Raw genomic sequence first — 24,679 nt, forward strand, 5'->3', positions numbered from 1 at the left:
TAGCTGGATTTCCTACCCCCTCGACGGACTTTAAGCATGGATTGGCTGGCATTAGCATCAGAGAGGCTAGTCGTTAGCATGTCTCGGAGAGTCACTTACTGGGCCTTTAATGAAATTATGTGATTCGCTATTTGAAAATCGCCCTTTTCTTTTCAAACTCTAAATACTTTGAATATCGGAGAACATTTTGACCAAAGTGGCAGAAAAATACTCTCAAAAATGTATTTGTTGCCTCAGGTTTGTCCCCTTATCACTCGTTTTGATAGTCACAGTGAACCTGAAACACTCAGCTGGTTGCAGAAACCATCAAAAGGGAACAACTAAAAGCAGAAGTGAATGTCTTGTTTTCAACTAATAAAAATTCTATACACAAAATGGAATGCACATGACAGAGAAAATGACTAAATGAACTTTGAAAGAGGAGGAGAAGATGTAGACATTTGTTGGGAAAGACGTTTTCATTTAAAGTTTGGATCTAAATATAGTTTGGGTCTTACTGTGGAGACTTGGGAGATTTCAGCCCTGATGTGGACCACATCTTCTTGTAAAAGTTTTTGCTGATAGGCAATTTTCTCAGCATGAGCTGGCTGATCTCGGTATTCCTCCATCTGCTGGTGAGAAACGTCCAGTACAGACTCCAACTTGTCCTAAAAAATACAAAATGCTCAGTTAAAGAGCAGAAACTCTTTAAGGACCTGACAGCAGAGTAGGCTGATGCTCATGTTTAAAAAAAAAAACTTTAGACACGCTTTAAATTACTCCAGTGTAGTCTGGCTGCTATTTTACATTTTCTGCATTGTTGTTCAAAATAAAGAGTAAAAATAACAAATAAATTAATTAGGAAGAAGCAGAATACCTGAACAGATTTGCATTTTGTCCATCTCAGAGAATATTAGATTTAAAATGAGCCCTGCTAGTTGGTCTACTTTAAAGGAATAGGTTGGCATTTTTGTAGTGTCTTTACATCTAAATGTTATTGATTAATATTATGGCTGTAAAGAGTATTTGTCTGACAGGACTGATGGGCTAAAGGTTAGTTCAAACCAGAAAAGACAAAAGTGGTTACTGCCATCTTAATGCCCAGCCTCCAAAATGTCATAGTGATTCATGTGAACATCATTTCACGAACCTTCCCATCATCATCATCATCAACTTTGCAATATTTCTAAAGCAAAGGTGTAGAGATTTATAAAGATAATATTTGATTAACACAGAAAAGGGTTATTTTACCTTCTTTTTTGCTTTTGTTTCGACCACTCCTGCAGTCTTCTTCAGAGCTCGTCACTCAGTGACGAATTGAGCCCTGCTAGTTGGTCAGCAATGGGCTCTGAAGAAGACTGCAGGAGTGGTCGAAACAAAAGCAAAAATGAAGGTAAAACAACCCTTTTCTGTGTTAAATAAGATCAAGTCATGCAGTTAGAAGAAACACACAAAACGAAGCACAAAAAATAATTGATTAAACTGCTTTAGGATGTTTGCTATTTGTGGGACGACAGTAGCAGAGGACATAAGCGCCTGCCTCGTAAGTGGAGGGCTGTGGGGTCGAGTCTCACTCTGGCTGTTGCAGTTGTTGTGTCCTTAGGCAAGGCACTTGACCCACGTTGCCTGATGGTGGTGGTCAGAGGGACCAGTTGTGCCTGTTTATGGCAGCCTCGATTCTGTCAGTGCGCCCCAAGGCTACAATTAGCTCATTGCCACCAGTGTGTGTGTGTGTGGGTGACGGTTGTGTTGTGAAGTGCGATGGAGGTGATAGGACTCTAGAAGGTGCTATACAAATGCAAATCATTTGCCATTTGAGATGTTTTTAATTGGCAGCAATACAGTTTGGGCTTAGCTGGTACAGACTAGCTGTTAGCTCATCAGTCCCATTGGATGTAAACACTATTTCTCTTTACTAAGGCTGGGAAGCAGAAGGCCTGGTAATGCTCCCATTCAAATAACCCCACCCCCTGATAATTCTAACCGAGCCAATCAGTGGTGAGCAGCGTACGTCACACACCGTGACGCTCAGTTTCGCATAAACAACGAAAATGGTGTCCGAAGCAGAGTTCACTGTGGTTGTTCCCGTTCTAAATGACTTGGACAGGTCTTTAAATCCACCACAAGAAGAAAGCTGTTGCCAGACGCCAACTTTGACTACAGCTAAAAAAAACTACAGCGTTGCGCGATACAGTCGTCATTCCCGCCCTTTTTCTGATTGGTTATTTTTGAGCTGGCTAGTCCTGCCCCTCATGGTGCTCTCTACTAAGTATCCAGACTTGTCCTCTGTGTAGAATAAAAAGAAGGCGAGTCTGGCAGGCGAGGCTAGTCCAAGGTGGCGAAGGAAGGAATTGTTTATTATTGAATAACATTTCAAAATAGCATAAACTCTCAAAATCACATTAACTCTTTTTGTTCTGCAGTTTTATGCATTAAATTAAACTGAGATTCTCTTTCAGATTACAATTATCAGAGCTGCACAAGTAAAAAAAACATTAAATAATAATATTATTGCAATATTTGGATAAGAATATCAGTTACAATAAATCCACATTTTCTTTTTACGTGTTTTATTTTCTGCTATGATGTTGCTCTGAACACTCTCCAAGAGTTTTAGCATCCAGCTAGCATTTAGCTAAAAGGACATAAGCATCAACATTGAGACTTCACTGGACCAGTCAAAATTATTAATAGCATAAATGAATGGGATTAAGAATTAGAAATTTCATACAGCCTATGGTTTTTGTTTAAATCTAAACAGGTCTTATATTGATATTGCCACACTTTGAAATAACAACAGATTGAAAATTCTAAAAGTTAATTTTAACATCCATTTTCTTATTTACATTTCTTTGTGTTGTAGTTTGGAGTCTTTAGTGGCTTGTATTTGGTTAAAGTTTTTAACCTGAGACAAGAGACGTGTAAAAAAAAATGTGTAAAAAAGCAAAGCACTTTAAAAAAGTGGACAGACATGTTTTATCTAAAAAAAATTATAAATAGGTTTAATTCACAAAATGAATAAAAAATTGTTGCAATGACATTTCATTTGTATTTTTTGGGGAAAAGCAAATCTTCATGTATTATATAAAGTATAAAACAAAAACCTTGTCTTCCTTTAAAGCACGTATCCTGGCCTCTAGCTCCTGCAGAATCTTGTCTTGTTCACAAAGTCGACTTAATTTCACCTAAAAGAAAAAATAGACTGCAAAAATAAAAATAAAGGAGACCAACAGATAGCATTCATACAGTATATCTCTGTGTGCTTTTTATTTGATATGCCTGACCGTGAAGATTAAACCTTCAGAGAGGCAGGAAGAGATAAAACAGAGGCCGGGGTGATAAATACAGCGTGTGTTTACAACACAGGCCAACTGTTCCATTCTTGTCTTCATTCAGTGTTTCTCTACGAGGCAGCCGCGTGAGACGAATTGATCGTCTACTGAAGTCTTCACTTTTTGTCGATAAGGCTTATATTTGTAAAAAAAAAAAAAAAAAAAACAAAAAAAAAAAAGCCCAGGGGAGTTCTCATCAGCGCAGTGAAAAAAATATCAAAAGGCTCGATGCCGTGTAAGTTCAGGGGTAAGGATTGGTATTACCCATTATGAGCAATCATAATCAAAAATCCATATTTTCACGTTCACTTTTGGAGAAAGCTGTGTTCACTCAGAGTGACAGATTTGTTTTCCCAGAAATGGGTTATGTGTTTATGAAAACAACATAAGACTGCCGAATTCAGTCTTTTCACACAGTGTTTTCTCTCTCTCCCCCCCCACCCCCCTCCTCAGATCTATTTATCATTCTGTTCAATTAATAATTAAGCTGTTTTTTATTTTGCTGCCACATATTGTTGTTTTTAATTGCATGAAATATTCATTGCTCAGACAAATTTACTGGCAAATTCTTATAAATTGTTAAAGTGGAACAATGCTAATGATGAAAAGCCAGGACATCCATTCTATTTACCTCCATTCACCACAAAACAAAGAGTGAGAAAAAGCGAGATCAGGCAAATCAAACTGAAAAATTAAACAGCTCGACATCTAAAAAAATTCCCATTACATGTATTTTTCCCTTTAAATTGTAGGGAGGAAAATAAAAGCTGTGGTTGATACTCTCAGGCCCTCACTGTGCAGCGTGGAAGCGTGTCCCCACAGTGTTGCAGTGTACACACGTTCCCTTCCCTCTGCTGCCTCTGTTTACCACAACTTAAGAACACACACACTGGAAAAAAACCACACTAAAAACATTGTAAAGTCTGACTAAAGTCAGCTGTGTCTCTGTAGTGGATTGTAAGATGTCGGAAATGAGGATGTTAAAAGAAAAGGGATGGGTAAACAAGGCAGGCGCTTATTTTGTGAATCGTGAGAACGTTGTAATTTACTCACATCCGCATCGCTTTCTGCTATTTTCACAGGCCTCAATGGTCTCTCTTTTTTCAAACTCTCTCGTCCAGTCACCTGGAGTTCACAATAATCATAAAATAAAATGAATTGATGACATGTATGGAGATCGGAACATACAGTAAGACTGCTGCGCAAGTCAAGATTAATCAGGCAACAGGGGAAAAAATACTACTGGAAACTTTGTTTTATTATCATCGTGCCCTAAAACATCAGAGCTGCTCTCTCTGGGCTGATTAACGTAACACCAACGCTTCACTATAAGGAAGAAAAGATCTGAACAGATCTGGACTCACGCAGCTGTGTTATTCAGGCATCTAGTTTTGAACAGGTGCATTGATTTTAAATGACAATACACAAATCCATAAAATGATTTAAAAATTCCAAAATGGAAACATATAAAAAGGAAATTGAGTCTATCACTCAGGTTTAAACAAACAAAAAGATTTCTTCATTTTCTTTTTTAATATTTTTATTTGGCCTTAGGGCTATATTGAAATATTGTTGTGTTGTCTGTATAATTCATCCTGCACAGGATGCTGCTGTTTTAGTCTTATCCTGTTGGATCAACAATTAGCATGCAAAGGTTCATTTTTCCTTCGATCGTTGTTCCACCGGTTCTTAAAACATCAAATCTACTGGAACATTGTTGTACACTGGTAGTACACTGGTAGTACACTGGTAGTACACTGGTAGTACAGTGGACTTAGCATGTTTTTTGAAAATGGGCGTTTATCTTGTGATCAACCTTCTCACAGATTTTGACAAGTAAACATCTTAGCACATTATGGCCATTATTGTTATAAGTATATATTGGGCTGCATGGTGGCGCAGTGGTTAGCATTTTTGCCTCGCAGCACGAAGGTTGCAGGTTCGAAACTCGGCTCGGCTGCGGCCTTTCTGCGTGGAGTTGCGTGTTCTCCCCATGCGTGCGTGGGTTTCCTCCGGGTTCTCCGGTTTCCCCCACAGATCACAACACGCCCTATAGGTTATAAATTGTAAGTCGCTTTGGATAAAAGCATCTGCCAAATAAATAAACATAAACATAAACATTAATTATAACTTGTTCAGAACATGAGAGATATGCAACTTTATTCAATTTCAAAATGTATTTGATCAATTCTAATTACCATAAAGACAGCTTAACTCATCTAGTACTGCTGTATGGTGAACCCATGAAATCTAGTGAATCCATTAGTTTTTATAGATATGAAAGCTTTTTTGTTCATTCAGGTTTCATTATCGTCTTCTTCAGTTTAACTCCAGATCCAGAAGGACGTTCACCTGCATCCTAACCCTAATCTCGTGGCGAAACATCTGCACTCCCTGAAGTTGCATCATTTTACATTAGAGGTTACGAAGCTAATGCTTTCTTTGTAAATTAATGAACATTTGTTGCAAACTTTTTCACGATCTGAGGGTAAATTAAGTTTTTGTGGTCATGAAAATTATTTTCTAAATATTCCCATCACCTCTGTAAAATAATTCAAAAAGCTAACTGATATGTTTCTATACTTACATCCAAATGACTGCTAATAAGTTTATAATAATAAAAAATGACTGACGAATTCAATTCAAACCATTTCCACCACAAAGAAAATACCTGAATAAAATGAAATTCTGGCACAATTATATTGCTAAATGTGTGTAACAAATGCCAAAAGAAACTCACCTGTAAATGTTTAGTCTGGCACATGAACACAACTACATTATTCGTGATACTAAAATGTATTTTAAAACATTGTAAAATCGTTTAATTCTAGTTCTTTATCTGTTTTTTTTCTGTGCTTAATAAAATCATTTATTTAGACAATTATCATGAATAAGAATCCAAACACAAATGAATGTTTCTTCTTATTTCAGGGATGTCAAATGGGTTCCACTTTTCTTTAAAGGCAGGTCTAAATAAGTTTATTATATCATTTTTGTGTGAGTTTTTTAAATAGAATGCTAGTTTTTACAAATTTGTCAACACAAACCAAAACGGACTGGAACCATCATGTCATCTGGTGCTTTTTTTTCAAACTGCTGGGAGTTGACGGGGGCAGTTGTCACTCGTGGCTGATAATGTTAAAACGTGTAGGCGGCGTAATCATGAGGCAGGGGATCACTACAGCCAGCACACTGATGAATAGTAACGTTATTAGTGAAGCTGATTGGACTACATCATGTGAGAAGTAGAGGCTGACCGATATTGGTTTTTCTATTGCCGATACTGATGCCAATAACTAAAGGTCATGGTGAGTCGATGGCTGATTTTTGCTGCTGACATTTTGGGTCTGATATCTAGATGCACAAAATTTCTGAAGTTGAAATAGTTATAGAAAACAGATATCTAACTAAAGTTAAATTGATTATTAAGTATTAAATATTCAAAACTGCTAAAGAAAAAGCTATTTTAGTTTAAATAAATCTTAAGCGCAATTCTGCAACAGCACTGGGCTGCCCGGGTATGCATCTGACTTTAAAGTCAGATACCTTTCTCAGTGGCCTAGTGGTAGAGTGTCCGCCCTGAGACTGGGAGATCAGGGGTTTGACTCCTGGTCGGGTCATACCAAAGACTTTGAAAAATGGGACCCAATGCCTCCCTGCTTGACACTCAGCATTAAGGGGTTGGATTGGGGGGTTAAACCACCAAATAGTTCCTGAGCGCGGCTGTGTCTGCAGCTCACCGCTCCCCCAGGGGATGGGTCAAATGTGGAGAATAAATTTTGCAACACACACCTGTGTGTGTGACAACTAATGGGACTTTAACTTTAACTTTTAATTGTCTTTAATTAAATTGCATGGTGGCGCAGCTGTTAGCAGTGTTGCCTCGCAGCAAGAAGGTTGCAGGTCCTAAACTCGGCTGTGACCTTTCTGCGCGGAGTAGCGTGTTCTCCCCATGCATGCGTGGGTTTCCTCCGGGTACTCCGGTTTCCCCCACAGATCACAACATGCCCTATAGGTTAAAAATTGTACGTCGCTTTGGATAAAAGCGTCTGCCAAATAAATAAATAAATATTATTATTATTATTATTATTATTAGAAGAAGAAGAAGAAGAAGAAGAAGAAGAAGAAGAAGAAGAAGAAGAAGAAGAACAAGAAGAACAAGAAGAACAAGAAGAACAAGAAGAAGAAGAAGAAGAAGAAGAAGAAGAAGAATGCAGATATATTGCAGATAGCATCTATCGGCCGGATACATAAGGCTGACCAATATAGTTCTACTCCTAGTGTGAAGAGTTGGTGGATAAATTGAGATAATTACCTTTTTTGGGAAAACTTCATTAGTCGATCAGTGATAAACACTCATATTTCTAAAAACATCGATTTCTTTAAAGAAATGTGATATTTCTGCATTAAATATAAAATGTGTCTTCTGTACCAGTGCTCATATACGGTGCTCCTGGTTGCTGATGCTACCTTTACCCTATTGCCGATATAATTCTGAAAGAGCAACTTTGGGTAATTAGGGCACTTCTTACGCTCCAGCAGGCAAACATGAGCAGAACCAGACTTCCAGTACAAACAGAAATGCTGCTTTACATGCAAGGAAGCCCTTTACCCTCACACTTTCCCCAAACTTCACCTCAAATCAGACCGTTGTTAAGGTTTCTCACAGCCCAGGAGGCAAGCGTGTGTCAAACCCTGCATAATTTCCAGGGATGCATCACTTTGTATTTGGAAAGCAGCAACATTGGTTGTTTAAATGTGTTTGCACACCAACAATACATTTAGACTTTGAAGTGGAGGCTATTAAATGTGAGGGAGTTGGGAGTATATGTTTGGCGAGTGGCATTTGAATCCGAGCCAATTGAGTACTAAAAATGTCAGATTTAGAGGTTTTAAGAATGAAAACCTTAGCTGCGGATCTAAAAGTCAGTAAATTATAAAAATATAATTTTGTAAAAACACAACTTCCACTGGAATATATGCTTGATTTGTTTAATCAGTAATGCAAAAGCAGCTTTATTACAATTACATTCGAAATTTAAGATTTTGTAAAGTTCATTCTACCAAAACGAGACCGTAGAAAACAGGATGGAAGGGAGGACAGACCGGGAAAGACAGGGAGAGACTGGGAGGCAGATGTTGGAGGAGACCAGAGAGGGAAGAATGAAAACAGGATCAAAAAGGATGGGGTGACATTTATTTTGTTGGGGCCCACCTTCAAATCTAGATACTCCAGGTCCTTCTTCAGTTGTATGTAAGTATCATCAGCCTTTAAATGAGCAGCGGAGAGATAAGTCATTTGAAACGAAGCTGCAGAGGATGATGGGTAACCAGATGACTCCTGAGGCTTTGCTAACAGAACTTTAATTAACTGGGTCTCAATTACAGTCTTCTTCCTTCCACCTCAGTATTTTCATCTGCAATTAGTAAAGCTAAACAGTAATTAGGTGATTATGTCATTTTGGAACTGGTTTAATGTCTCGTGTGTGACCTCTTAAACAAACCGAGCAGCACGGGTCCTGTTCAGGGCATGTGGTCAAGCTGGGTGTTTATATTTCCTCATGAGGATGGAGGATGGCCAAAGAAGGGTTAGATGTCAGAACTTGGGTGGAGTTCTCGTTACTGAGCACCGCCGGGGCTTCATTGTGGTTCTGCTGTTCGTACAGCAGAGGACTTTCCACTCAGGCTCGGAAAGAGATGGCTGCTTCAGAATGATAACCCCAGGAGAGCACACAAATACAAATGTGGCCTCTAATTATTTTGGGTATTCGATATCTGACTTTACATCCATCAAACGAAACGGAGTTCAAGCACATTTGTCAAGCGACATGCTCCAGATATGGCAGGTGCATTTAAATACACCCAAATCTGTCATGTTAAGATAGGTGGCATCAGCTGAAATGACGTAGTAAGTAAACAGCCCATGGCAAAATGGTTGGGTAAACACAGACAACCAAGCAGTACCAAGAGACTGCAGAGTCTGTCAAAAAGACAGGGAGGTGGTGAGTAGGGATGGCTGGGGAGGGGCAGAGGAGAGACCACGATGCACTGGCAGCGGATGCAGAAGAATGAGGGTCCCTGACCTGCATGCTGTGGCCCAGAAGGCCGTTGTGCTGGTGGCGCTGCAGGTGAGCGAACGCATTGCTGGGGCTATGCACACCAGCCATCTTGGCCTGGTGCCTCCGAAGTTGAATGAGGAGCAGAGTCAGCTCCTCTGGCTGTAGCCAAACCAGGGTTTAAGGAGGCAGCCACGGGCCAGTGGAGGTACAGAGGGATGAGAGAAGATATCTGATAACCATCCGGGTAAAAAAAGTGCCTTAGCCATAGTAGTGTTAAGAGCCAAGTAGCACACAGGCCATTATTAGCTGAAAGTCGTTTAAAATAGATCTGCTCTAGAGCTGCACTGTGGAGATCGTTAGAAAGCTGAAGGATCACCTCCATTCAGAAGAATTAGACACGCACTAAAATGGCAGCTGCTGAATTGGCTTGTATTGAAAATTATCGTCTTAATTGACGATTGGCCAATTCGATTTTTTTTTCCATCCCATGAACACATTGTTGCCAAGCAGCACTACAAATTCTGACTTTTGAGGGTGTCTGCAAACTCACCATTGCTAAACAGTAATTCAGTATTAGTAACAGATTAGTTTTTCAGATTAATCACAAATTGCGACGAATCAGAATCAGCCATAAGCTGGTGCTGGCAGGTCAGAGCTGTACGAAAATCAAAATTTGGTATCGGCTCTTAAAACCACAATCAATGAATTCCTAAAAAGAGAATAAATGTTAAGCCAGTAGAATAAAAAAAGAATAAAACTAGACTAATCTGGATTATTCATCAGATCACCGACAGCTTCAGTCATTTTAATATAACTAATATAACAAAATCCTGCAGGTAACCATTACAGAGGGTCCTACCGTCTTCCCATGCAGGCTAGGAGCACTGACTGTGTGTGTGATGTAGCCCATCGCCGGCACAGACCGTCTCTCCAACTGGGAAGTCTGGAGAAACACAATTCATCTGATTATTTTAAAATTGTGTTTAAATAATGCAGAATTTTTTAATTCAGTGTAATTAAGAATAAAAAGTACAAAATAAAAGAAAGGTTCCTCAGTCTCACACAAAACCGGAGCTCAATCATCGCCTCGAACTTTCAAAACAAATTGGACTGCACAGCAGATTTATTTTCCCTCCACTTTTAGTATTTTTATGTTTTACCCCAGCTATCACGCCTAACCTTGTTTGAAACAAGGTGTGCCTGCAGTTCCAGATGCTGCCGGGCCTTGGAAGATTTGACATTTCTGCTTAACACACAGATTTAGCGAGAAAACTCGACCCGCTACAGAACCTTAAAAGGACACAAACAACAAGAGATTTAATTAACTACGTATAAATTATACCAAACCTGCTTTCTTAAAATAACATTTGTTTGCTACCAGCAAGAGAAGCCCTGTAAGCCATTCCCTTTGAGATTCCCATGCCACCATTTTTTTGCTGTATAATAGGTTTTTTATTTAAATGCGAGATCAGAAGAAAGAGACTGCTGCTGATGTTTGGGATACAGTAAAGATGTTTATAGGGTGCTGAGAAGCCCTGGGCAAATTGGATTTGCCACTAATAAAACATACTGTACTTCCTAATGATATTCCACAGCGGCATGCAGATCAGTATTACTTAAGCGCACTCTGGCAAGAGCACCATCGGCCTCTGAGATACTGACTGTGTTGAAGCTTCAAGTTCAAACTAAAATTAGTGTCCATAAACATCGCCTACTTGTGCAGGCACTGTGGCTGCCTTTGTTAAGCATGCGTCTTCCTTTGAAGGGTTTTCTATAATTGTGCCTCACTCCATCCGGCGGTAGTAATTAGAGTTCTGACACGTGAGTGAATGATGGGAGAAACAGAGCATCTGCAACACTTTGTTTACTTGTGCGAGGCCAGCGGGTTGGTCGTGAAGCTTGTGTGTTGCTGGCAGCTGCGGCGACCGCTCAGAGGAAGGACTTTTCACATGTGGAGGGTGTGGTGAGGAGACCGCGCAGGGTGTGGAGTACGGGACAGCCTCTCGCTCCGTCTCCTGCGGCGGCGGCGGTGCTGTCTGGGCGCTCTGCTGGTTGGAGGAACGACAGCGCGGCAAGTTTTTACTCACACCACCTGTGGAGTGCTCCTGGGCGTGGACGATGTGAATCACATGAGCTTCAAAGTGGGCGCGCTGAAACGTTGGAGCCTTCTCAGGCTTCTCGCCCCAGTCTTCCCATGGGCCCCACTGTGAGCTCGCAACATGCTGACATCACTGGCTACCGTGAGAATAAAAACATTGTCATTCGGCTGACTTCGTGAGATTCATCAGCTCTTCGTTCTGTCCCAGGCCAATGACAGGCTGTGGGTGGGTGCCGTGTGCCTGCGTTACAGTGTTAAAGCCTAAATGACTGAGGACATTTATGAAAGAACAGATTCTCATCCATGCATTAGACGAGCAGGTCTCTGTGCTCGCTGTTCAACAGCACTCTGAGAACAACCACAGCGATGCATCTTTTCTCACGTCGATGGCGTTGTTCCCGGTTTACAGAGGCAATAAATCACAGTAGCTGAGACTGTAGGTAGGATTTATGCTCTTGTACTTGTTTGACTAATCACTACACGTTTTCTCCACACGATGAAAAGATATGGTAAATTAATACAATTAATCAATTAATGCCTAAAACTCAAAAACTGCGTATTTAGTCTACAGTAGTATCCAGTTAAGTAAGTAAGTAAGTAAAAGTTTATTTATATAGTGCCTTTCACAGATATAAATCACAAAGCGCTGTACAACATGATAAAGATCAGGGCAAATACCTCTAACCAATAAAAACATCAGAAAAACAATAGCAGTGATAAAATAGTAAGTAAAATCATGAGTATAAACAAAGTGAAGGTGTGAACCCGAACAAAGCCATCATTCTGAAACATTTAGGGAGGGAACGCCTGGATGAAAAGGTGAGTTTTTAGGTGATTCTTAAAGACCTCTACAGTGTTAGAGAGACGGAGATTTGAAGGCAGACTGTTCCAAAGTCTGGGTGCAATAGTCTGAAAGGCCCTGTCCCCTTTGGTTTTCAGTCTGGTTCGAGGAACAGCCAGGAGGTTTTCAGATGTGGATCTAAGGTTCCGAGAGGCGGTGTGTGGGGATAAAAGCTCAGATAGGTAGCTTGGAGCCTGGTTGTTAAGAGCTCTATAGATCAGGACTAAGGGCCACTACGATCCACTTGCTGGTGGTTAATATATCCCATAAAGTAGACGTAAACAAATCACCAATGGCTAAGACAATAATAATAATAATAATAATAATAATAACTTTTTTCTGCGCTTTTCAATTCACCCAAAGAGCTTTCCATTATTCATGCACACACACATTCACACTCTACTAGTGACGGTAAACTACAGCATCTCTGGGGCAGTCCTTTCTCAGCCGAACCTCTTACCACCATCAACATAGAAAGGTTTGATGACGTTTCTTTGCCCAAGGACACAGCAGCAGAGTTCTTTGATCCGACAACTCTCTGATTACAGGAAAACTCACGCTACCTCCTGAGCTACTGCCGCCCCCTGATATGAGACAATTTTAGACACGTGGCTTCCATTTTAACAGCTGATTTTAGCATCCTTGTCAAATAACCTTTATTTTCTGCTCACCGTGTTCCCAAGTTGGAATCTACCGATTAGTCGCAAGACGACGGAGTTAGACTTTACAGATTGGTGTAACTAGAACGTTAATGTATCTTAAGAACCTGCCATGGGCTACCGTTAGGAGCTCACTGCAGATCTTACGCCAGAGGAAGTGCAGAGAATCCAGAGCTTGATTGTGGCTAATTAGCATATGAAATAAAATTAGACATACATAAGTCTGCTTGATCCAGGACAGAGATGTGCTTTTAGGTAATCTTCTGCCAGTCTAGCCGGTAAAAGACATCAGGAATGACCTAGGATCTCTTCCTCACCTGACTTCATTCCCACTATTGGGCGATTATGGGGCGACGGTGGCTCAGGGGTCAGGAGTTTGCCCAGTAATCGTTGTTTTCAAGCTCCTGCAGTCATGTCAGTTGCCGTGTTCTTTGGCAAGAAACTTTACCCGAGTGGTCTGATGGTGGAGGTCGGAGGGGCCAGTACCGCCAGTGCTTGGCAGCTTTGCTTCCATCAGTGCGCCCCAGGGCAGCTGCAGCTACAATGCAGCTCATCACCTAGCTTGAGCCCTTTTCAGACAGACATTCTGGAACATTTGCGGACAATTCAATCCGGGTTTTAACCGGAACTGTGTTTTCAGACACACCACTTTTGTACCGGAACTTGTCCTTTCGGCTGCGTTCACACAGCAGGGAAAAGTTCCAGATGTCTGACGGCGGCGGGGGGTGGGGTGGGGGGTGGAATCGGACTTATGTTAAGAAGAAGAAGAAGAAAATATCATTTCTATAGTGCCTCTCAAGATAAAAATCACGAGGCGCTTAAGCATAATTCTGCGCACACGAAGACGCATAAGAGACCTGGATGATGAAGCTCAATGGTTAAAGGAATCACTGAAGCGGTGTGAAGCGCTCCGTCGCGCGTCTAGACGATACCGTAGGAGGCGAGCTGCCGTGGTTCGCCGCATGCTACAGCAGCGGGCTATATAGGTGCGCACAGCGTCGCCCGGTCCCCTCCTCCTCCCCCTTGTCCGGAACTCTACCTCACCAGTCTGAAGCAGCCACCCTGTCCGTAACAAGTCCGGACCTGTTACTAGGGGCTTCGTCCGGATAAATTCCGGAACAGGTTATCCGGATGTTTGTATTCAGACAGAAAGGTCTTACGGACAGAGTCCGGAACATTTCCGTTTTTCATGGCCTGTCTGAAGGGGGCTCTGGCAAGCCAGACTAAATAAATGTATTATTTAGTGGCCATGCTCCATTGACGGCTCTCGGTTGTGGGGCGGGTTCTACCGTTGTCTTTCAAATGATCTCTGCATTCCACTGGACAAAGAATGTGACATACTCTTGTTTCACTCTGTTGCATCATCCCGCCCACCAGGCATATAGAGTGCCCTGATTGGCCCACAAAGCGGATAAAGCTCTGTGATTTGTTCACTAAGCAGATAGAGCACTATGACTGGCCCACCATTATGGACCAATCACAGCTCTTTATGTGTTTGAAACCCCTCTAGAGAGCTGTGATTGGCTAGCCAGAGTCCTGGTGGGAGCTGCTGAGGTTCCAATGGAGCATGCCTAGACCAAACTTTGCAAAGCAAGAATTTGGTCTAGTTCACTAGGCTAGCTCATCACCACCAGTGTGCAAATGTGTGTGTGTAATGGTGAATGACTGGATATGATGTGAAGTGCCTTGGGGGGGTTGTAGAGCCCTAGAAGACGCTATACAAACACTATCTTACCATTTATCATACCTGAGCATTAATAAATCATACAGGAAGATACTATATATTTGACTGAACAGCATTTTTACTCACAGAAAGTTCATTAACAGGTGGGAAAATTGGTGATTTTGTTCATAAAAAGTTTGTATTAGTAAAAAAAAAGATTCGTCAGTGAATTTATTTCATATATTTAAATATGAAGTCTGTGTGGGGAGTTTAAATTTTCCTTTTTCAGTTATTAGACATATTTTCTCATTTAAAAACAAAGGCCAGCAGCTTTTTATAGCAGAAGTTTTAACTTTGGAGATTTAAAACAATCTGAATTGACTGAGAACATTGTAAAACAGTTGTAAAGTATCATAGCTGGTTAAAACTGTTTGTTATATGTGTGTCCTCTATAGGTGGCCTACCTGTGAGAGACGGGAACAAATGTTGCCAGGGGAGCTGGATCTTGTACTGTCCCCAGGTCCCATCTCATCCAGGGGCCTGATTGTGCGTCTGTCCGAGGGTGTGTGTGGCCTGCGCGGGGACAGGGGTTTGAAGGAAGGCGGGGTTGATGGTGGGACTTCACACGGCGATGGAGGGACAGAAATGGAGCGGGGCATCTCTACAGTAACTCTGAAAGATGAGGCATCGGTGAAGCTGGGGCCGGTGTAAATGGGGGCAGTGGGGCTGCCATGACGGAACTGCTGCCGCTGTTGCCACTCGTACAGCTGCCACACCATCCCTTCCTTGGAGGCCATTCGCTCATCGGTGGACATGCGGAAGTGGCTCAGCCGATCGTGGGCGTACTTATAGTCACTGGGCAGGTTGCTGGACGTTGGAGGAGAGCTGCTGCCCGACAGCAGACGAGGAGACTTTGGTAGCGAGTGATAGGTGGATTCTGTTGTGCTGGCTTTAGGTTTTAAAGGGGGAGTGCGCCGAGGGAGGTTGTACTCCGCAGGGGAAGCGCTGAAAACAAAAACACAAAGAAAATAAATATTTTAATGATGCAGAAAATATATTCTGTGACATGTGGTGCAGTTCTCACCCTTGCCACAAGATAGAGCCATTTCCTCTATAACAGAGAAAGTCCATTTGATGCAAATTGACTGACCTTTTTGTTGGGTCCCCTTTATGAACCTTGACCCACTGTTCCACCTGAGCCAGCGTATTTTTCCTCTGAACGTGCTTCCCAGAGTCCATCCGAGACACAAAACCTCTCTGATAGACAACATTTCCATTCTGCTCCGGTGGCAGAACCACTTGGATGACAGTCGGCTGTCCACTTTTGAGGACGGACGTGTCCGGAGACAGTCTTCCTACTTTTTCCTGTTGGGTCGACTGAATGGACCTCCCCTGGACGTCTGATCCGTACGTACCCTCGTCACGCAGAGCTTCTTCTCTGTTCGTGCTGTGAACACTTTCTGATTTCTGGGCGACGTGGATGTGGTTGGTCTGGGGAACTGCTTGCTGTGCAGACTTCTCTACGTCTCTGTGAATTATGTTTTGTTTAATGAGCAAGCTTATTTCATACATCATAAATACAAATACACAGATTTCAGGCCTTAAACTTAATTTTCCCACCAATATCCTTTCTCAGTGGCCTAGTGGTAGAATGTCCGCCCTGAGACTGGGAGATCAGGGGTTCGATTCCTGGTCGGGTCATACCAAAGACTTTGAAAAAATGGGACCCAATGCCTCCCTGTTTGACACTCAGCATTAAGGGGTTGGATTGGGGGTTTAAACCAACAAATAGTTCCCAAGCGCGGCTTGTCTGCAGCTCACCGCTCCCCCAGGGGATGGGTCAAATGCGGAGAACAAATTTCGCACACACATGTGTGTGTGACAACTAATTGGACTTTAACTTTAACTTAATATCCACCTTTAGGCATTTTCTCTTCATTAAGATGAAATGCAGCATTGTTCCTTAACGGAAAACACAACAAACAATTAATCCTGTGAGAACCGACATGTAATTCCTCCAAACCGTTTGTTGTGGTACTTCTACGTATGGTCAGATTTATGACCAAGTATACCTCGGATCAACCCCAGTGCAGAGAGCCGTATCCATTAAATGTCACTTCAAATTAGTTTCTATTTTCTGTTCACAGGAGAGATGAAGAGCAGAGCTCGTACTGAGGGAGATTACAGTGACAGACAGCTTGGTGGAAAGGACCATAGTCTGTGATTGAGCTTGTGATTAATTAAGTTTGGTTTTTAAAATATGGTTATGAATAACAATGAAACTTTTATGCTAGTCATTTAGTCATTTTCTAAAGCATTAAAAATGAGAAGATTTGATTAAAACTAGCCTCTAGGTGGCAGTGTTGCACAGAAAATGTAAACCAGCTCATCTGTCCTGTCACAGAAGCTGGGATGCAGTTTGTGGTGCATTACTAGGGTGTAAGACTCTGATGGCTAGATGCATTTCTGCAAATGTAAATGTGCAAACAATAAAATAAGACGCAAATCTATGAAATTTATAACCACTGCTTCAATCTCAAATTTATGAGTGGATGCTATAAAGCAAAGAATCCACTAAATAAAGAAATCAAAAACACACACATTTAAAATAGATTTTAGCCTCGCAAACACATAATGGGGCTGGATCTACAATTTAGAACTGCTCAATATAAAATGAGAAACAAGAAGAAATCTTTAAATTAAATTCACCAAAGGAATAACACAATTTATGAGACAAGCTTATAGCCTTTTTCATGTAAAGCAGCCAATAACAGCCATTACATTATGATGTCTGTGATAATGCATTAAAACATATTCAGCCACAGAGACTGCTGCACTTTACGGACAGAAGCAGAAGAAGCCCGACCAACTGCAAAAGTGAAGCGAGAGCGAGACCAACCTCTTTACAGTGTGGCTCTGCTGCATTAGCGCAGCCTGGTTCATGGCCCGGATCCAGCCATTCATGTCCTCCTGTGTGTCCGCACTGAAGAAATACGTCCGCATCCCGCAGTGTTCTGCCTGCGAGCCAATCACAGAGTTCTTATTGTAAATGTAGGAGCGCATTCCAGTATGGCTCGCCTGTCAAAGGAGGAGAGATATCAAGAAGTGTGGGGAGAGGAGAGATATTTTTCTGTTTTACTGAAACTGCAAGAAGATAAGATGGAAAAAAAACGTCACTGGCCGCTGTCAGTGAGAAGTTTACCGAAACTATTTAATAAAGCAAAGAAGGAGCTACATTTCTGCTGCAGAAACAATAAGAACTTTTGTTGTTTCTGGGAAGAAAAGACAGAAATAATTGTTTTTATTTTTTTCTGATTTGTAATAAAACCCCGCAATCCATTTGGCAAACAGAAAATAAAACATTTACAAGTTAAACAAAAACAAATGCAGTTTGAAGCTCATTGAACAGAACATTTGTTAACTTAATTTATATAATTAGATTCTTTATAGGGAAGACGAAAACAGAAAAGTCAGATTTTCCATTTAGTGCATCCCCTGTAATGCATTTACATACAATGCAAATGCTCTTTTTTCGGTTTGTTTCCTTCATTCTGTTACTTCACATAATATTTTATGAACGGTCCCTGAAAGGTCCAGAAACAATATAAAGAGGAGCAAAAGTATGGCCTTTCTTTCATCCTAAAGTAACAATAGATACGGTTTTTAACTTTAATCTGCAGCTTTAACATTGATCTCAGTGAATGTTGAGCTAGAAACTTGATCAGTTTCATATTTGACACCAATCTGCAGCCCTCTGCTGACCAAAAACCTCACTAGATAGTTTTGTGGAACAGGTGGGTGTCTTAGCTGCTTTACGGCTGTTAGCTGTAATGCTAGCAGTTGGCATTTTCAGTTCTCATCAATAAAAAGCACACAAAGAAGAAAAGGAAGTTTGCTTTTTCTGTTGGCATCAAGGTGGAGCCTGGAACTAAAAGTAAGAGACTAATGTCTTTGGAGGCGAAGCAAAGAGCTAAAACAGAGTGAACATCTGTGTGGCCTACAATAGATTGAGGAAGCTAAAGGAGGCTACAGAATCGCTGACTGATGGTGACCTGGCTTTGTTGCTAATGAACTTGTAAATAATAATATCTTTTGTCCAACAGTGTGGTTTTTTTACTTTGCTATTTATTTTAGCATTAGCTGGCTCGTGGTAGTGTTATCTCGTTGTTAGCATTACCTACAGCAGGGTTGTTTACGACAGTTGTAATTCTACTTTCAACCAGTAGGGTGGAGGAGGAGGAAACTGTCTAGTGTTACTTTAAATTACATATCGGGGAATCATCACTGATTATTCACGAAATAATCCAAAACTTTTTTTAAAAAATGATCAACTGACATAAATCCTGTTACACTGTATTCAATGTGTTTAAAGTTTTATAAGCCATCCTTAAAACTCATAACACCCCCCTCTAAGAGACATGTTAGCATCTAAAGATCACAAAGCACACTAAACAAGTGCATGTAACAAGAGACAAACTGCTGATGGTAAAAAAAATGTTCTATGAAATTCAATGAATGTGAAAGTGAATGGCAAAGGCATAAAAACACCCACCATAATGACAAAAAGCAATAAGTGAAATGCAGCTTGATGAGACAATCACCAGAGCTTCAGCATGAAATACTTTGAAACTAGAAAAATAAGCAACAAGCTTCATCAATTTTGTCAGTTTTTACACTTGATAGTATATCAGGGTTTCTGCGCGTGTTCCTTTGCACACTGCAGAAATATTGAGGTTCTTGCAATGCATGAGAAATCTTCTGCATCCAGTTTTCAAACATTTATTTGAAAAACAACAAACTGTTATGTCAAAAAGAATAATGACTACAAATATTTTAATCGTTCACAGACAAATCATTGGTTAAAACTACAGAAATTCAGATCAGCTCTGGCATTGTCCCTAGATGACTCTCTGTTGTCATGCCTGTTGTCATGCCTGTTCATGGAGGAAATCAGATGCACATTTGGAAAATGCACACTGAAAGGAGGTGAAGGTGGCGTTCTACCGGTGAGCCCAAAGTAAAATCAAATACCTAGTCATGCACGACAGGAAGCCTGTGTGAGTCAGGACGGCCACCCGCAGAGACCAGCACTCACTCCGCCCACGCAAAAACACACCAGGTCACAATGGGAGGCAATTGACCAACAGGGAATGAGAGAAACACAGTGAGATGAGTAAAAAATAAGAGAACGGAAATAATAAACAGCAGGAAGTCATGGGTGAAAGGCCCAGCTGCAGTTTTGGCATCAAACAAATCTACCTGGATTTAATCATAATCCAAATTTGAAAGCACCTTGAATGCACTTCAATGCACGGCGGCATGACGAATGTTCAGCTAGGCTCATTATCTAATCTAACCTTAAATATACTCCTCACACAGGCAAGAAGCACGAGGCAGTGAAGGTAAAATTCATTTTACAAACGGCACAATTATAACACTAATTCTATTGTGTGCTATAAAAAGAAGAAGAAACGTACCACCCTGTTATGTTCACACCGTGTGCGCCCTCTGACACACACATCCACACTCAATCCAAGAACAACAAAGTACAAAAGAGCTGAAAGGATTGCAACAGAATGCCCCTGAGCTGCAGTGGTGCATCAAACATTCAGGCTCTCTGCAGCAACCTCCGTCTTTCCACAAAAGACCGGCTGGAGGCACAAATCCCGTTGCTGCCCTCTGGCAGAGTTCACTGCAAGATGACTTTGATGGACACAAGTGAAATAACTATATGACTTTAACTGAGAGTGTGGTAATCATCTAATATAAATAATAAATAATATATAATCCAATCAAATAAGGTTTAGCATATCCAAACATTAGGTGATTAGATCTTATGATAAAGTGACAACAAACTCACCTGAACAACGACAAATTAGATATTACGCAACATTGTTATTATAATTATTAGGATTAAAAATACATGTAGACTTATGTCACGTTGCAGAACTAGTGTGCAAATATAACCTTGTGAGTTTTTGTTGAGTGAACTTTTAATTGTGCATTTTAGAAAATGAAGAGAGGAAAAGAGAGAAAATATTTGCAGTGATGCACTGAGACACATTCGGCCAAAACCAAACACAGCTAATCAGCACAAACACCCCACGGCACTTGTCACTGGTCCTGTCAGCCATCAACTCATCTGTAACATATTAGACAGTCAAATATGAGGCCATCTGCCGGATGGCTGAAGCTTGGCTGACTCTGGGTCAGTGATTGTGACCAAATCTACAACAAATCAAAAATGTGTAACTTCTGAGTTAAAACACAAACTAAAGAAGAAAAAGTCCATTATAAACCAAATGTGTAGTGAGTTTCTAATTTAATTTACAACAATGTTAAAGAATGATAGAGTCCTGAAGAAATGATCAATTCTAAGAAATGTGTGTTTTATGTAAAAACGTAAGAAGTAAAAAATCTGGTTGACATCACTGTGCATGACATTAGCTCAAAACATAAACAAATTTAAAACATGTCTTCTAGTTGCTTATAATAAATATTTATGCAAAGTATGCAGCTCTAATACGATCCTCTGCTTGATAGTCAAACGTGATGCAGAATAAACCTGCAGAGGTAGATGCAAAAAACTGTGTTTTGAGCAGAAAATATTTTGTATGATTCTAATTATAAAAATATGTATTTAAAGAGCAAGTCACCCCCAAATCAACTTTTGTTCTGATAAACTATATAAATGCGTGTCTAATCATGCTGCAGACTCGTGTAGTCAATAATTTAGCACTTTAGTGCATTTTAGTTGAAATGTAATTTTCTGCCTAAAACTGTCAGTGTTGTGCCGTTGTCAGGTAAAAACTCTGCACTGCATTTGAATTTAAATCTGCCATCGTTATTGGCTAAGACAGCCGTCGGCAACCTGTTCCCATCAAAGAGACACTATTACCCGTTTCCCACAGTAAAGAAAACACTGGGAGCCACAGCAGCTGCGGCGTTGTGGGCGGGGCATACCCTTGGACAGCAGAGAGCTGCTTTAACCAATCACAACAGGTGACAGCAGCCAGTACCGGTCACTCGTGTACGTCAAAAGTTATTTTTCATAAGACGATAATCAGTAAAACGATTTATATAAAGTGGATCCAGAAGTTGTAGCCCGTCTCTGCCTACAATATTTTGATATTTTTCACCCTGTTGGTGGTTTTACTGAGCAGGTGCCACTTTTGTCATACGTTTCTTTTTAAAACATGTTTAGACTGTTCAGAATACAAATCCAGGCTCTGTCACGTTTGATTGTTGTAATTAAACTTTGTAGGTGGGGAAGGTCAGAAAAGGATCCGATCATTTTGTTTTTCCCTCATTTACAGTGACGGAGACAACGGTGCAGTGTGCCTGGCTCTGGTGATAATCAAGTTAAATTATATCTCTTTGCAACAATTTTCACAAGAAAACAGAACAGTTAAAAGCAAGGCTTGTGTTGACCGGATAGTTCCCGTATTTGACCGTTTATTTTGACGGAGAAAGAATAGAAAGAATTACCCCGACGCATGCAGAAGAACTGACATTTTATTCGTTTCGCACATCGCAGATGTAGCTAAATCACTCAAGAAAAGATTCCCATCTGAACATCTGAGCTGGACACTGCTCAGCGCAGCTCACTGTCAGCGCGTACTACTTAAGGTCCACAGCGAGCTGAAGATGTGGAGATTGGCTTGGAGCACGTCGCAGAACCAGAGCGCATGCAGGAAGATTCCTCCGACTGAAGCGAGACTTGTCACTTAGAAAATGTTCCCTGATTATGAAACTTTGGCTGAATAGCGCTTGTTCCTGTCTCCAATGTGGCGACGCATCCAGGAGCCGTCTGAAGAGAGTCCCAGAATCTCACATCTTCAGCTCAGGAAGCGCCTATATGATTATGCACAAGCGTGACGCGTCAACCCGGTCTCACAGTCAGACCGGGTTGGAACTGTTCAGGTTTACGCAGACAATCTTTACATTTAGAATTAGCTTACAGATGTAACATTTATGCAGTAAAATATAAAGCATTTTATTTAAATATCCATTCATTATTTTACAAGCACAGAGAGCCGCATCAGATGGATGGAAGAGACGCATGCGGCTCCAAAGCCGCGGGTTGACGACCTCCGGGCTAAGAGGTACCCTAGAACATTAGCTGGTACCATATGATGTCACAATGTTGTAGTGAGCCTGTGTGTGTGTGTGTGTGTGTGAATTTGTTAGCGGCTCCGCCCTCGCGGTCTGCTAAGCAACAGCATTTGTTGCATTTTTCAAACAGGAAGTGGGAGTGGAGTAATACTCTGGTAGGGGGTGACTTGCTTTTCAACACCCACTAAAGACACACTGGTTATATTTCTTACAAAAAAACATTTTACTAATTTAAGAAAATGAAATGGCCCTATCACACATTAGTGTACTTCTTGTGTTATTTTTAAACAAGAGATGGTTAGAATAAAGAAAATGGTCGATCAATGTCACAATTGTCCATTAAAAGGATCTAATGAGCACTTTATCTAAAAGATATGAAGATCTGATCTTGGTAGCAGGATGATGCAACCAGTCATCCAGAGAGGAATAAAAATGAAAGAAAATAAGTCAAACAAAATAAAGAAAATCTATATTTGGCAAGGTGGAGAAACGAGGGCCTGGGTGGGATTAAATCCCCAGACTCCCAGGTGGGAGTCACGCACGCTAACTAGTCATCCAAAGGGACATCCTCTTAGCCAAGTAGCCAGGGCACGTGATCAATCAGGATACAGTGACAGGATGCTCACCTTGTGACATATATTTTTTAATCTTTCAATGTAAATATTAACATCTGCCCCTGTCATGTTACCTTGAAAGCATATCTGCGGTTTATGTGGTCTTCGGGCTCAACTGGAGCAATGACATAACTGGGTAAAGGGATGCTGCCAAGCACGGTTTCCTCTCGGCTGTCTGCGAGTCACACACACACACACACACACACACACACACACACACACACAGAAAGAAAGAAAGCGGTTACAGCCTTTCAGAAGAGCATGTAATTGTTCTGAGATCTTTTCTGATGAGCGCCTTCAGATACACAAACAGCAGGAAAAGGAGTGAGGCATAACTCTTGTCTCTTCTAAGCCATGTGGCAGCATGTGGCACAGCGTGGCATGTGGTTTATCTATTATTCAGGATGATTAACGGGGGGAGAGGAAGTAGATTCCAAAGCAACATAAGCAGAGATTAAATCATGTGATCAAAAATTCAAGTTCATTAATTAAGTTGGGAGTAGTTAGAGGAAGCAGAAGCCAGGGAGAGTAAGAAATGTCACAGACAGGCACAAATCTAAAACAAAGCCGTTATAGGTCAACTTTACTCATTTTTTTATTACAATGGTCTCTAGTGGCAACGAGTGCCATGTAAGTCATACTCTGAGCTAAAAAACTGCCTGTTCCAGGAAGTACAATTCAGCTGTAGGAGAAAGTAGCTTCAGATGGCAGGATTTGGAGTCTTGTTTCCTGATATTTGGACATTTCACCTCGGATTGGCTAACAGCGATGCGACTCTACCACAGATTCCGTCCGCTTTGCAACGCTGATGTTTTATCTCAAATAACACATGCCTAGAGGAGTTCTGTCATGTGGTGAAGTTGCTAATGCTAACGCTAACGGTTTGCTATAGTCAAGACGTTCTCTGCTGTTTCCTGGACGCTAAAACAACAAAAGCCTTTCCCGTCAGAAGCCAAGATGGGTGCGTCCATGAACTTTAAGTGAGATTATGATGTAGATCTGTCAGGCTTTTCTAATCCTAGCGTTTCGCCATCTATTTTCTATCAGAAGCTAATGCAGGAGGTAGCTGTAGGAGACTATTTTCATGTTCAGCCTGACTGAAAAACTCCTGGACGCTAAAAGCAATTACTATAATAAATGATAGTTTAATACTGAGGTTTTTCAGTGAAGTTGACCTTGAAAGCTGTGGGTTTAAACTCTGACCAAGTGCACTTTTCACAGACTCACCTTTGTAGTAAAACAAGCAGTAGTCGGACAAAACAAACCACTTCCGTTTCCACAGTCGCATTCCAGAGCTGTCCTGGAGGTGAAGAGGGAAA

General features: G+C 41.1%; 1 protein-coding gene across 14 annotated transcripts in view; it reads right to left on the bottom strand.

Moving 5' to 3' along the window:
• The window catches only part of plekha7b (pleckstrin homology domain containing, family A member 7b), a 176,497-nt gene that overhangs the window by 21,576 nt on the left and 130,242 nt on the right, over positions 1 to 24,679 (bottom strand). For 10 of the 14 annotated variants that reach the window (XM_015953113.3, XM_015953110.3, XM_070555022.1 and 7 more), the window contains 11 exons: positions 24,588 to 24,660; positions 23,435 to 23,535; positions 17,531 to 17,709; positions 15,782 to 16,159; positions 15,096 to 15,636; positions 10,230 to 10,313; positions 9,395 to 9,529; positions 8,527 to 8,580; positions 4,365 to 4,436; positions 3,084 to 3,164; positions 498 to 647 (listed from right to left, as the gene is read on the bottom strand). In XM_015953113.3, coding sequence (XP_015808599.3) covers positions 498 to 647; positions 3,084 to 3,164; positions 4,365 to 4,436; positions 8,527 to 8,580; positions 9,395 to 9,529; positions 10,230 to 10,313; positions 15,096 to 15,636; positions 15,782 to 16,159; positions 17,531 to 17,709; positions 23,435 to 23,535; positions 24,588 to 24,660 — 1,848 coding nt within the window. The remainder of the gene's footprint in view (positions 1 to 497; positions 648 to 3,083; positions 3,165 to 4,364; positions 4,437 to 8,526; positions 8,581 to 9,394; positions 9,530 to 10,229; positions 10,314 to 15,095; positions 15,637 to 15,781; positions 16,160 to 17,530; positions 17,710 to 23,434; positions 23,536 to 24,587; positions 24,661 to 24,679) is intronic. The other 4 variants (XM_015953112.3, XM_015953114.3, XM_015953111.3 and 1 more) reach the window with 4 other exon arrangements.

This window comes from Nothobranchius furzeri, chromosome 9, assembly GCF_043380555.1.
Source record: "Nothobranchius furzeri strain GRZ-AD chromosome 9, NfurGRZ-RIMD1, whole genome shotgun sequence".
Lineage (NCBI taxonomy): Eukaryota > Metazoa > Chordata > Actinopteri > Cyprinodontiformes > Nothobranchiidae > Nothobranchius > Nothobranchius furzeri.